The sequence below is a fragment of the Thalassophryne amazonica genome, chromosome 17, assembly GCF_902500255.1.
Source record: "Thalassophryne amazonica chromosome 17, fThaAma1.1, whole genome shotgun sequence".
Lineage (NCBI taxonomy): Eukaryota > Metazoa > Chordata > Actinopteri > Batrachoidiformes > Batrachoididae > Thalassophryne > Thalassophryne amazonica.
The window spans coordinates 904,986-919,734 of record NC_047119.1 but is presented as its reverse complement, the minus strand read 5'-3'; the positions used below and the strand labels follow the sequence as shown (position 1 = coordinate 919,734).

The following is a 14,749-nucleotide window of genomic DNA, read 5'->3' as shown; positions in this document are numbered from 1 at the left end:
TTGGTTGCCTGGACCAAAAATTTCAGTTAAATATATCAAAAAGCAGATAAACACAGTGATATTTGAGAAGTGAAATGAAGTTTATAGTATGTACAGAAAGTGTGCAATAATTATTTAAACAAAATTTGGCAGGTGCATAAATTTAAGCTCCCTTGTCATTTTATTGATTTGAATACATTTAGCACTAATTATTGGAACACAAAATTGGTTTGGTAAGCTCATTGACCCTTGACCTCCTTACACAGGTGAATCCAATCGTGAGAAAGGGTATTTAAGGTGGCCATTTACAAATGTTTCTCCTCTTTGCATCTCTTCTAATAGGTGGTAACATGGGAGCCTCTAAACAACTCTCAAATAACCTGAAAACAAAGACAGTTCAACATCATGGTTTAGCGAAAGGATACAAAACGCCATCTCAGAGATTTGAGCTGTCAGTTTCCACTGCGAGGAACATAATGAGGAAATGGAAGACCACAGGCACAGTACTAGTTAAGGCCTGAAGTGGCAGGCCAAGAAAAATCTCAGATAAGCTGAAGTGAAGGATGGTGAGAACAGTCACAGTCAACCCACAGACCTGCTCCAAAGACCTACAATGTGATCTTGCTGCAGATAGTGTCTCTGTGCATCGTTCAACTATACAGCGCACTTTTCACAAAGAGATGCTGTATGATGCTGTAATGCACAGGAAGCCTTTTCTGTGTACACGCCACAAACGGAGTCGCTTGAGGTATGCTAAAGCACATTTGGACAAGCCAGCTTAATTTTGGAATAAGGTGCTGTGGACTGATGAAACTAAAATTGAGTTATTTGGACATAACAAGGGGCAGTATGTATGGCTGAAAAAGAACACAGCATTCCAACAAAAATACTTGATACCTACAGTAAAATTTGGAGGTGGTTCCATCATGCTGTGGGGCTGTGTGGCCAGTGCAGGTACTGGGAATCTTGTTAAAGTTGAGGGTCACATGGATTCCAGTCAATATCAGCAGATTCTTGAGAACAAAGTTCATGAATCAGTGACAAAGTTGAAGTTGTACCGGGGCTGGATCTTTCAACAAGACGACCCTAAACACTGCTCAAAATCTACTAAGACATTCATGCAGAGGAACAGGTACAACATTCTGAAATGGCCACCTCAGTCCCCAGACCTGAATATTATTGAAAATCTGTGGTGTGATTTTAAGTGGGCTGTCCATGCTCAGAAACCAACAAACCTGAGATGTTTTGTAAAGAAGTATGGTCAAAAATACCTTCAACCAGAATCCAGACTCTCATTGGAAGCTATAGGAAGCGTTTAGAGGCTGTTATTTCTGTAAAAGGAGGATCTACTAAATACTGATGTATTTTTTCTGTTGGGGTGCCCAAATTTAAGCACCTGCCTAATTTTGTTTAAAGAATTATTGCACACTTTCTGTAAATCCTATAAACTTCATTTCACTTCTCAAATATCACTGTGTTTGTCTGCTATATGCTATATTTAACTGAAATTGCTGATCCAAACAACCAATGATTTATAAAGGAAAATCATGGAAATCATCAGGGGGCCCAAACTTTTACATACCACTGTATATAGCGCCAAATCAAACAAAGTTGCCTCAAGGCGCTTCACACAATAAGGTCTAACCTTACCAACCCCCAGAGCAAGAACACACTGGGAAGGAAAAACTCCCTCTGATGATTTGAGGAAGAAACCTCAAGCAGACCAGACTCAAAGGGATGACCCTCTGCTTGGGCCATGATACAGACACAAATTACAGAACAATTCACAAAACAAATATACAGGAAATGTTGTCAGTGCACAGGACGGTTACAGAAACAGACACCACACCCATCTCTGGCGGGAGCCGAACCTCAAACAGAGGGAGACCGGACCAAACAGAATCAAGCATCAGAAAGACAACAAATACAGAATAATTTGTCAGCATTAAACAACAAGAAAAACAGAAGAAATACTAAGGTGATCGCCGGCCACTAGCCCTAAGCTTCACTAAAAGACCCAGAATTTAGATAAAGTTGAGGTCGCGGCACACTCCGTTTACTAATAAAATGAATTTAAAAGAGTAAAAAGCATAGTAGCATACTTTACCAGTATGCTAGCCATACAAAAGGGAAAATAAGTGCGTCTTAAGTCTGGACTTGAAAGTCTCCACAGAATCTGTTTTATTGATGCAGGGAGATCATTCCACATAACAGGGGCACGATAAGAGAAAGCTCTGTGACCCACAGACTTTTTATTCACCCTAAGGACACAAAGTAGTCCTGCACCCTGAGAACGCAAAGTCTGGGCCGGTACGTAGGGTTTAATTAGGTCAGCTAAGTAGGGAGGTGATTTGAATGCATGTAGCCATTTTATTATCCCCGGCTTTCCAGAAAGGTGAACTTTTAAATGGGTTCCATCCATGTGTGCGTGCATCCGTCACACCCCTTATCGCCACAATACCTCAACATTTCCAGATATCGATTTCACATCAGACACACATGATCTCTGGACCACAAACTTGGACAGGTTTGCTTGTGAGTACTCTGTGGTCCTTCTGAACTTTGAGATCTCTGTGACCTCGTTAAAAGTAGATCACTACCAAAACCTGGTCACTGCAGTAACTCATCAATGCTTCCAAGTATTGCTTTCAATCAGGTACACTTTGGACAAAAATCCTGGATTAGTTCATATGTGAAGAGGTCACAATCATAACTGAGACATAACTAAACACTGAGACAATTCAACACCTTTAGACACCTCACTGAACCATCCTGCCACTTTACGGTCTCTTTGTGTATCGACAACAGCCTGTATGCTTGGATTAACCTTTGTTCTTCACCCGCTGATGGACTGTTGCTGTTCTGGTCTGATTAACTGTGTTTTGACCAAATGCCTAGAAATCTACTACATCTGACAACACAATGCCAGTTACTAATACTCTGTGCTGGGACAATAAACCAGTTGATTTTTATTCCTTGTGGTTCTCTGTTCTGGGGTCATTACAGATAGAGATTTTTTATTTGTCATTGTAACGTGTACAACAAAAGGTCAGGTGCAGCCTTTCAGTGCAAACAGAGACCTGAGTAAACCCACACACAGGCTTGAAAGTTCTGGGGAAGAAAAGAAAAATGAATATAAAATGTAACCAAATGAAAAAGGTATGCCCACAGCACAAATTAAAAAAGAAAAAAAAAAATAGTCAAGCCACTGCAATCAGAATTACAGTGTAATTTGAAATGGGATTTAAAGGTTTCGACAAAATCTGACTATCATCAAATGGCAGATTACACCACAAAGTAGGAGTAAATGTTCTACACCCAACGACATCTCAGGTTAACCTGCATCCTGAAGTCACTGTGCATGTGATGGCACAGGACCCCAGAATCTTAAACCTGCTTTCACATCCACAGGAAGCCAGTGAAGGGAAGCTGATACAGGTGTGATGTGCCGAAATCTCCTAGTTCTCGTTAAAAGTCAAGTAGCCGTATAATTAATCATTTGAAGACATCTCACAGTGTTTTCTGGTCACCCAGAAAGCCAAACATCACAGTCATCAATTCTGGAGGATGCAAAAGCAGGAATCGGCGTTTCAGCTTCGGCCAACAGACAGAATCAGTCTCATCACTGCAGTGTTACATAAATGAAAATGGACAGTTTTGTCTAAGATGCAAGACAATGATGGATTGAAAATTCACACAATCACCCTCTGACAGTGTGAAATGATCATAAAGATGTCTGTCAAACACAATCAGCAAAAACCAGCTGAGCCTTTTGTGCTGAAAAGTAGAAAATAAGACAAGCCTCCAACTTTACAACATGCCAGATATGACAGACATAAACAGATATGTACATCAGCATAACTCACCCATGTCTGTGTACACTATGGTGATGAAAACATCACTTACTATCAGAAAAAATGACTCTCGAGTCTCTACAGCAGACACCTCCAGCAACGTCATTAGATCCAATCAGGCCTCACTCGAGTCAGGAACAGGTCGTACATTTTGGTACAATAAATTAATTGTTGTGTTTCCCCCAAATCTCCAAAGCAATCACATCAGCAGATCTGGGACCAGTACTGTTGATATCATATGAACCTCCCACAAACAAAATCTAAATGTAAATGTTCCCACTCACTCATGTTTATTTGTACATTTCTCAGAGCTTCCTCACAGCACTTTTATTTGATCTACTTTCCTCTCAGTGATTGGCTGTGCTGTAATTCACATGTCCTTACTGAAATAATGATTTTAAAAACTTCTGGCACATTCACTTTGCTTCTCTTGCTGTGAAGAAGCTCAAAAAATCTAATTAAGATTGTTATTTATTGTTTATTCATAATCTTATGTTTGGAGGAATTAATTAAACAACAATTCCTGGAAAAGCTACGAGTCACGTCAGATGAACAGAGCACACAGTGTCAAAGGCATGCACAGTCCTTAAGCTGAACACACACAAATCTGCACACATTCATGCACATGTGGAGAGTAAGACATGCACGCACATGCCGGATTTAAACGCATCCCGCTGCACTTACCAGCTGTGGGAATCAGTCAGACAGACACATACACAGCTAGGAGTCACTCCAGACACACACGTCCCTGCAGGAGACTCACCTTGAGGTCTCTGTGTACCACCCCCATCTGATGGCAGTGGAGCACGGCCTCCAGGATCTGCTGGATGCAATGACTGCATGCAAACAGCAGGGGGAGCAGGTTAGTCTGAACACATTCAGCCCCCTCTGTCACATCCATGCAAAGGCAGCAGTCAGTCAAACTCAAACACACACACACACACACACGCACACGCGTGCGCACACACCCAAATGCTCACACACACTCAAATGCACACACGCGCGCGCACACACACTCAAATGCACACACACGCGCGCACACACACACACTCAAATGCACACACACGCGCACACACACACACTCAAATGCACACACACGCGCACACACACACACACACGCTCACACACAATCAAACACACACGCGCGCACACACACTCAAATGCACACACACACGCGCGCACACACTCACACACTCAAACGCACACACACACGCGCGCACACACACACGCTCACAAACGCACACACACTCAAATGCGCACACGCGCGCGCGCGCACACACACACACGCGCTCGCACACACACACACACACATACATACACAGACAATCTGAAGAGTGTGGAGTTTGTTTGTGAATCAGGTTTTGAATTACTGGAGATTCCAGCGATGTTGCTTCGCTCTATGTGTTGAGGGTGGTGGACTTTAGCCACCAACATCAGGTCAGCTTTGGTTCGGGCTTTTCTTCTAGCGCTAAACACTGTTGCATCCACACAACACAACATCTTTGAATTCCAACCTGTTGAAAACCCATTCAGTTCAACTACTGCAGCAGATAAGAGAATATTTAGAGGGGAATCCTGCAAATGGTGATAAAAGCATCAAATTTGGCAGAAATACTCCTCAGACAATCCTCTTTTGAAAAAAACGATTGGCCACTTGAATTTTCAATCAGTGGTCAGGTAGGGGTCAATTGAAGATTTACAGAGGTCAAAATTAAAAAATGCTCCAATCATACTGAAAAATATTCCACATTATTTGCCTGATTATAAAGATTCCAAAAAGGTATAGTTTGGACCGTCTGTGACTGAATTCTATGGAGTTACGGGATAAAAACAGCAAGAATGGTGACAAAGGTCAGTTTCATTTTGTACAGGGGTCAAATGTTAAAGTTGCTCCAATTTTGGTAAAAAGTGATGTAAATTACTAGTTGAGTTAACACAGTTTTAAAAAGGAATAGTTTGGACCATGTATCATCCTTACTTATCACGTTACGGGGTAACATATGTCACATGTCATAGAATCCAATAGACGTAGACCTTGTTTGACCTTTACTTTGGAGAGGAAGCATTCAACACTGTCAACACTATTCCATTTATTAATCCTGTTAGCTCAACCAATAATTTGCAGAATTTTAAATTTTAATCCGTTTAAACTTCCCCTTGTTGGATGATTCAAAAGTCTCATCATGCCCCCTAAATGACAGCTCCTGACAGCCAAGCAAGGGAATCCCATCAATAAGGCGGTTTAGGAAAGCTCTGTTTTAACTGCTTCATTATGTTTTGCCACTTGAATGTGAGCGCCTTCATTGATTACATGCTCAACCCTGACTCTGCCCAGGAAACTTAACCTTACACATGCACTCACGTTCATTGCTTTTTTTTCATGCCTTTTGTATGCCCCGTCAAAGTTGGACAGATCCCCAAAACCCACTTTTGACCAGACAACACATCCCTGAGATGGTTTCATCAAGAGGCATGACCAACAGTACATTTTATTTATTACAGCTCTTCCAGTCAGCCAGCTCACTTTGTCATACCAGGACAGCAGAAAAGACCTGTTACTTTTCCCTCCTTTTGCACCAAATTAATCTGAGGAGTTGATCTGCCCTGCTGTTTAACTCTAAGTTTTTCTTCATAAGGAAGACTATCAAATGGCTTCACCAACAACATTCAAATTGTCTGTCATTATGTGCAGCTTGCTACCTAGCTAGCTCGCTAGCTGGGACTGGCGCGAAGCTCGTGTGAAGTTTGTCCGCCTGTGAGCGCTTTGTGACGGTGAAGGAGCTCAGCAGCACCCGCTGCTCGGTAGGAACAGAAACTGAGATAGAAGACAGAAAGAGTGATAGAAGTCAGTCTGCAAACACAAACAGCTATAAAAAAAAAACACCCACCAGAAATAGAAGCTCGATTTGTCGCTAGTCGTTTTTAACAAAGATGCCGCTAAGAAGATTAGGAAAGTCTCCGGTTCAACTCAGAACAGAATGAAAAATAAAATATGTTCCCACAGAACATCTTTTAGGTTACACCAAAAGATCGCTGATTCGCTCATTTCGCTGTCAATCAAAAAGGGATTCAGCCTCAGACAGATCATCCAATCATCATGCAGAAGCTGAGCGTCCGGGCCGGCTGAGGCCCGCCCACTGCCCCATAGACCCCCAGACACGCTGAGCGTCCGATGGGCGGGACAAAGCCCAGCATTTATCCAATGACTCGTCTCGTTTCGCTGCATGCTTTGTGTCGCTATTGAAGTCTGTCACACTGTTTAAAGCGCTGTGAAGCTGCGGGTTTGAGTGAGAGGAAAGCCGCGTCGTTCCCAGTGATAAGAAGCTGATTCTGAACAAAAGTTGAGCGCGTTGTAGCACATATTTAGTCAATGACATGTACACACAACAGTATATATTTGATCACTTATTTTTTGACATTCTAGGAGAAGCTGAGCTTCCCCTGCAGTCTTAGAGCAATCGCCTCTGATTTTTGGGTGGTTTATCATTTTATCTTTATCAAAGATAACTTTTCAGTTATCTGATTATCTGTTATCAACGTTAATTTTTTGGTTATCTGTGCCCACCACTGCTTTGAGTATGATGTTAAACTGTCTTGCTCCCATATCTTCAATCAAGTGAGTTTAGAGCAGTCCCCAAGGCTCCCTGAGGAGAAGCAGTGATACTGTGAGGTTAGGTTTTGTATTTTTCTGCTAGGCTTATTGATTGAATTTTGCTTCCTGGCTGCCCTCAGTTGCTTGGGGTCGCCACAGTGGATCCGGTAGAAAGCCACATTGAGATTTGATCACAAAGGTTTTTATGTCAGATGCTCTTCCTGACTCAGCTCCATTTGTACTTGGAGTACAATGTAGCTCCTGGTGTTCCTGGTCTCCCAGCCAAGTTCTCATCAGGATCTACTCTCTTTAACGTCTGGGATCAGACGGGATCAGATGCACGCAGAACAGCATGGCTGCCTGTTAGGGTTTACTTCTGTTTCTTTTCATTCCTGTTTTCTATACTGTTTTGTTGTGTGTACAAGAAATTGTGACTTGTATCTATACTATCTATATCCATGTAAGTACCAGAAATATATCAACCTTAGACCAGGTTTTTCCTGGTCTGTGGCACAAAACACTTTGTGCTGCTCCATGACAGCAGTCCTCCTGCAGTCTGTCTGACCTCACCCTGTTTGAAAACCCACGTGCTCATGGCTGGGCGTTAAAATGGCAACTGCTGTGTGCTCTGTGTAAGACAGGGCCCCAAAGGACTTCAATCTTAGCATGCCTTATGATGTCGTAAAAGCCTATACAGCCAAGATTCAAACACTGTCTGTTGTTTGGTGAAGCGCTCACCATCATTTCTGGACTACAAGCTGTTTTTTTATTACTTTGGGAGGGTCTGTGACTTGTACTTCAAAGCAACTTACTGTATTTGTCAAACATTTGGGGTTTTGACAAAAATCATGGTTTTTGAACATTTTCACTACAGTGGAAACAAGAAAACATTAAAGATTTACTAGGTTAGTGTGTGACTGAATAGTTTTTACAGATTGTGACAAAATGTTTTTTCTTGAAAACTTGTGGCAACATCTGTTTCAGAATTAACCGTGAATTATACTGGAGTGTGACTTTTAGATATTCTTTTCCCCTCTTGATTATACATTTTTTGACAGGTGTGAGTTAAGCCCACACACTCCCACAGACTATGTTTGTGTTGCATCACGTATTCATCAGGTCTTTGTCCCATTTCCACCCACGTGTTTGTTGTAGTTCATTTGGGAAATGGGTGGACGAGCGAGTGTACAGAGCAGAGGACTGAAAAGAACAAAAAACAGATGATTTCAGGAGTCAAACAGAGTTTGGCAGGAAGTCTGAGCAGAAACAGTGCTGTTTACAGTACAGTTACACACCACAGCCATTTTTTCCACAATTCCGTTTCTACATCCACAGCGGCCGGGCGTGACAATGTGATTAGGGATGATCTGATTGGCCATTCAGCTGTTTCAGTTACCCATTTGCTATGCAGCGGTGCGTTCTGCAGCAACTAAAACGCACCACTGCAGAGCAAAAGGAAAAGGAAGCATTGATCTGAGTGCAGTTGATCACCGATCACACACGCAACAAAACACGTGGAAATCCCACCTCAGACATCAGAGCTCTGGAAAACACACCGTCCTTCAGCAGAGGCCCAGCTGAAGATCCTGAGTTAGAAACGGCTAAAGTTAACGGCTAAATGAAAGGGCTGAGACACTGTGGGAGCAGATGACCTTCCTGTGAAATTTATTCAGGAACAGCAGCACCGAGTCCGACTCCGTTTTAGATTTCCAAGAAACCACAAGTCAGCAACCATCTGCACTTTCTCTCTCTCTCTGGTGCATGCTGGGAGTTTGGGCGTGAGTGAGGGTCGCAGGTGAGAGTGTGACGCAGTTCAGGTGAGGTGGCATTTTTTCTTCCTTTTCGGTGTTTCTGTTGATTTTCGGTTTGTTTGTTGGTTGTTTTTTATTGTTTTGACTGGGTTGCGTGTGGTTTTGTGTGTTTTTTGCGGCGGGTTTTGGCGTGGATGGCGTCTGGGCCTCCGCTGGCCCTCTCTCTCCGTCACGGGGTGAGGGTGGTCCCTGACCCGGCTGTGTCTGGAGGATGTCCTCCTGGCTGTGGGCGAGCAGGCCAGACATGAGAACTTAATGTTTGTATCCAGGATGAACAGAGCCGTGGTGGTTTTTCTGTTGGAGGAGCGTTTCTCTGCTCAGCTTGTTGAAAGTGGGGTTTAGCTGAATGATTCTTACCTGCAGGCTTCTCCTCTCTACGCTCCGTCCACTAAAATCATTATTTCCAGGGTTCCTCCGCTTGTTTCAAACAAGGCTCTCAGTCAGGAGCTCCAGAGGTTCGGTAAGTTTACCAGCGGTTTTAAGATGATCAGACTGGGCTGTAAGAGCGAGAAACTTCGCCACGTTCAGTCCTTCTGTCATCAGGTGTTCATGTTCCTGAACTGTCCAACCCAGACTCTGGACATGTCTTTCAGAGTCAAACATGAGGACTCTTTTTACATGGTTTATGCCAGTTCAGGAAGCATGAAGTGTTTTGAATGTGGGGACGTCGGTCACAAACGTCTCACGTGTTCACACAAACGCGATGTGTCTGGTGCGTCGGTGTCGGCGGCCCCGGGTCTGGTTCCGGGGCCTTCAGCCTCGGGGCTCGGGGACCCGGTGTTGGTGTCTGGTCCGGGGGAGGGGCCCAGCATGCAGGAGGAGCCCGTTTCTCCACAGCAGGGTGTCTCTGTGACTGAAATTGTCAGTGTAACTGCTGATTAGCTGAAAACTGAACATTCTGGGTTGACTGATGCTGTGGTGACCGACGGTTCTGTGGTCAGGCCAGCTGATGTTTCTGTCTCTCGTTCTGTGGTCAACGCTGATGTTTCTACTGCGGCTGAGTCTTCAGTCACCGTTGGACAGGGTGAACAGGCTGACGGGGTGATACCGGGCCCAGCGGACCCCGAACCCCCACTGAGTCAAAGCATTAATGATGACAACATGGATTATGATTCAGATTCCAGCATGTCCACCACCGGTTCCATCTCTCACAGCAGTGATCTGTACACGCTGCAGGACAGCAACAGTTTTCTGGATGACTCATTTTGTAAATCAGTGAAAGTTGAAGATTATTTTCCCGACACAGAGAAATTTGTGAAATCTGTTAAAGTGTTGAGGAGGCTCGTTGGTCTGGACCTGCTGGATGAGAAGAAGTGGTACAGACTCAGGAAACATATCACTGCTTTGGGGAAGGAATCTCTGTCCAAGCGGGGGCGAGGTCGCAGGGGTTGTAAATCCACCAGATACAGTATGACTGTGTCTCACCGGGTGTTCTATCTTCTCTATTTGTCTTTCTCTCTGTTTTCTCTTCACTCAGTCCGCATGCAGTGTCTGAAGGTGGGCTCTTTGAACATGAACGGTGGCAGGGACGGCCGGAGGAGGGCTTTGGTCTCTGAGCTCTTTGAGCAAAAGGGGTTGCATGTGCTGTTCCTGCAGGAGACTCACTCTGATGCCGATAATGAAGTGGACTGGGCTCGGTGGTGGAGGGGACCTTTTTATCAGAGTCTTGGCTCCAACATCAGTGCTGGAGTGGCGGTTTTGTTTTCACTTTGACTTGATGTCACTGTTTTATCCAGCACTGAGATCGTTCAGGGTTGGGTTCTGTTGGTTAGGGCTCAGGTCGGGGGGTTGACCATGGTCTTTACGAATATTTATGCACACAATGAGGGCTCGGAGCGGGTGGGGTTATTCAAACAGGTGAGGGACATTTTAGTTCAGCAGGATCCTGGTGACTGTTTGGTGCTGGGGGGTGACTTCAACTGCACTGTGGATATGTCCCTGGATCGGGTTGGTGAGGAGCCACATTTGCAGTCAGTTTCCTCACTGGCTGGGTTTTTACATGAGGTGGATTTATTGGACACATGGAGGGTCACATACCCACAGGACAGACACATGGGTACACATGGGTTCAGGTTTCAGATGGGGTGGTGTCTGCAGATTTATATGTCACACTCATTCAGGAACAGATTACGCAAGAGCTTCATTCAGCCAGTTGGTTTTTCAGATCATCATCTCATCACCACAGAAATATTCCATTCACACACTCAGAGGTTCAACACTTACTGGAAATTCAACACCAAACTTTTGCACGACAGGGCGTTTTGTAATTTATTTGAATATTTTTGGGGTTTTTGGAGGGGACGGAAGGAGACATTTGGGACAGTGAGTCAGTGGCAGGAGGTTGGCAAAACTCAGGTTCGGATTTTGTGTCAACAGTACACTTCCTATTCCACAGCTAGGGTCAAGGTAGCCATGGCAACACTGGAGAAGGACATTATGAACATTCAGGCCAACCTACGTGTAGCTGGGGTTCCCGACCAGCACAGCCTGCTGCGGGGGAAGAGGGCAGAGCTGGGTGCCCTGTTGCATGAGAGGGTGAAAGGGGCGATGGTGAGGGCTCACTTTGCGAACATCAGGGACATGGATTCACCCAGTTCCTTCTTCTTCAACCTGGAGAAGAAGACCTCTCATCAGAAGGTGATGACCTCTCTTCGCCTTCCTGGCGGACGGGTGACGAGTGATTTGGCGGAGATGTGGAGACATGCGAGGGACTTCTACTCAGTTCTCTACAGTGCTGTAGACTGTGACGGGGCCTGTGCGGCTGACCTTCTGAGAGGTCTCCCCCAGCTGGTGGCCTCGGAGCGAGAGGCCTTGGACTCCCCCATCACGCTGGATGAACTGACAATGGCGGTGCGGCAGATGGCATCTGGGAAAGTTCCAGGGATTGACGGACTTCCAGTGGATTTTTATAAACACTTCTGGGGCGTTCTCGGTGCTGATCTTCTGGAGATGTTGCGGGAGAGCATAGTGGCCGGGTGCTTGCCCACATCTTGTCGCTGTGCTGTTCTGTCCCTCCTGCCTAAGAAAGGCGATCTTACCCTGTTGCAGAACTGGAGACTGGTTGCACTTCTCTGTGCAGATTATAAGCTTTTTTCTAAGGTGCTGGCGAACAGGTTGAAATATGTCCTGGATTTTAATGTTCATACAGACCAGTCTTATTGTGTGCCCGATAGAACTATTATGGACAATCTTTTTTTGATGAGGGATTTGTTTGATCTGTGCAATACTGGGGATTTGGTTTGCGGGTTTGTGTCACTTGATCAGGAGAAGGCATTTGATCGGGTTCATCACGGGTTTTTGTTTTCCACTTTGAGGGCGTTTGGCTTTGGTGAGGGATTTATTTCATTTGTTGGGGTATTGTATAATGGGGCTTCATGTTTGGTTACGGTTGGGGGAGGGTTGAGCTGCCCAGTCCCCGTGACACGGGGTATAGGACAGGGCTGCCCCATCTCAGGTCAGCTGTACTCTTTAGCCATTGAGCCACTCTTGTGTCGCCTTAGAGCCAGGCTGTCTGGCCTTGTTTTGCCAGGTTTTCACCAATCTTCTCCCCTGGTGCTCTCTGCTTATGCAGATGACATCATGGTTTTTGTCACGAATGAGGCAGATGTTGATGAGTTATTGGATAGTTTACGGCTCTATGAGACAGGGACCGCTGCAAGAGTGAACTGGGGGAAGAGTGAGGCTGTCCTGATGGGGAGGTGGCGGGAGGGGGCTGCTCCCTGTCTGCCATGTGGTCTGAGGTGGGCAGTGGAGGGTTTGAAAGTGCTGGGTGTGTTTCTGGGGACAGATGGGTATCGTCAGAGGAATTGGAAGGGCTTGGTGGAGAAGGTGTGTGCCAGACTGTCCAAATGGCAATGGTTGCTGCCCCAGATGTCCTACAGGGGGCGGGTTCTGGTCGCTAATAACTTGGTCGCTTTGGCACAGACTGTCTGTCCTCCCTCCACCACGGGGCCTTATTGAGCAGTTGCAGCGGTTACTGGTGGACTTTTTCTGGTCAGGCCATCACTGGATCAGAGCTCCTGTGTTGTACATGCCACTTCATGAAGGAGGACAGGGGCTGGTGGACATTTCTGCTCGGGTGTCGACCTTCAGGTTGCAGGCTGCTCAGAGACTGTTGTATTCCTCGGGATTGAGCTGGCAGAATACAGCACGTGTCCTGCTGAGGAGGGAGGCTGATCTTGGGTATGACAAATATCTGTTCCTCCTCCATTGGCGGGACGTCAGTGGGACGCGCACCTCGGCTTTTTACCAGTCAGTTCTCCAGGCATGGCAGGTCCTCTCTGTGTGTAGGGACAACGTCGGCACACCAGGGATGTGGCTGTTTGAGGAGCCTCTTTTCTTCAATGACTTTGTGAGCTCTCCTGGTTTGTCATCTGCCACTCTGCGGTCCACCTGAGGGAGGCGGGGTGCACCAAACTGGGCCATCTACTGCGCACGTCTGTTGGGAGACTGGCAGGTCGTCGGGAGTTCGGTCCTCCAGGATGCTGCTCAGGGTGGTGGAGGAGGTTTGTGCCTCCTTGCCAGGGCCCCACAGAGCGTTTGCTGAGAACTGTACTCTGTCTGACCAGTGGGATGATGAATGTGAGTAAGTGTTCCCCTCTCTGACTGTCTCGTTGCTGTGGGGGCTTGGCAGGAGGAGCAGGGGGCTCTCCTGTCTTTCAGGTCACCTGTTTTGGGAGAGCTTGTGAGTGTTGGCAAGAAAGCTCTCTATTTTAGCTGTGTCAAAGTGTCACACTTACGCTCTTTGGCAGGGTTGGCGGCGTCGAAGTGGTCAGAGTTTTTTGGTGCGGCCTTGTCTCCTGTGGGGTGCTGGCGGAGCCTGTACAAACCCCAAGTTGACAAACGCACAGGGGAACTCCAGTGGAGGATTGTACATGGGCTTCTGGCTACAAACGGGTATCTGGCGCACCTGGATCCAGGGGTTGATGGGGTTTGTCCTTTCTGTCCACTTAGGGAAACTGTTCACCATGTTTTCGCACAGTGTCAGTGCTTATCAGGGCTGTTTGGGAGGTGGTTTCGTGGGTTTGGGTTGTTGTTCACTATGGACTTGTTTATTTTTTGTCCAAAATATCGCGCACAATCCAGGAAGCTGCATGTGTTAATTAACCTGCTTTGTGGACTCGCGAAGTTGGCCATCTGGAAGACTCGGAAAAACTGTGTTTTAGCTCAGGGGTCAGTGGACCCTGAGTTTATGCTGAAGGGACTCTTGGCAGCCTGGATCAGAGTGGACTTCCAGTTTTATGCTCTAACTGATAACATGGACACCTTCAGAGACACATGGTGCATAAATGATGTTGGTGCTCCATTTCCGACGCCTGTCAAAAAAACAAAAAAACAAATACCAGCACGATGGAAGTGATGTAACTCAAATGTTGTGAATAAAGGTGTGTTTTAAAATTCAAATTCTCTCTCTCTCTCTCTCTCTCTCTCTCTCTCTCTCTTCGTTTTGCTCTCTCTCTCTCTTTCGTTTTGCTCTCTCTCTCTCTTTCGTTTTGCTCTCTCTCTCTCCTCGT

The 14,749-nt window shown here is 45.7% G+C and overlaps 1 protein-coding gene across 1 annotated transcript in view; it reads right to left on the bottom strand.

Annotated features, from left to right (window-relative positions):
• Positions 1-14,749, bottom strand: part of LOC117529195 (calcium/calmodulin-dependent protein kinase type II subunit beta) — a 180,496-nt gene that overhangs the window by 106,724 nt on the left and 59,023 nt on the right. The window contains exon 6 of the mRNA XM_034191899.1: positions 4,597-4,669. Coding sequence (XP_034047790.1) covers positions 4,597-4,669 — 73 coding nt within the window. The remainder of the gene's footprint in view (positions 1-4,596; positions 4,670-14,749) is intronic.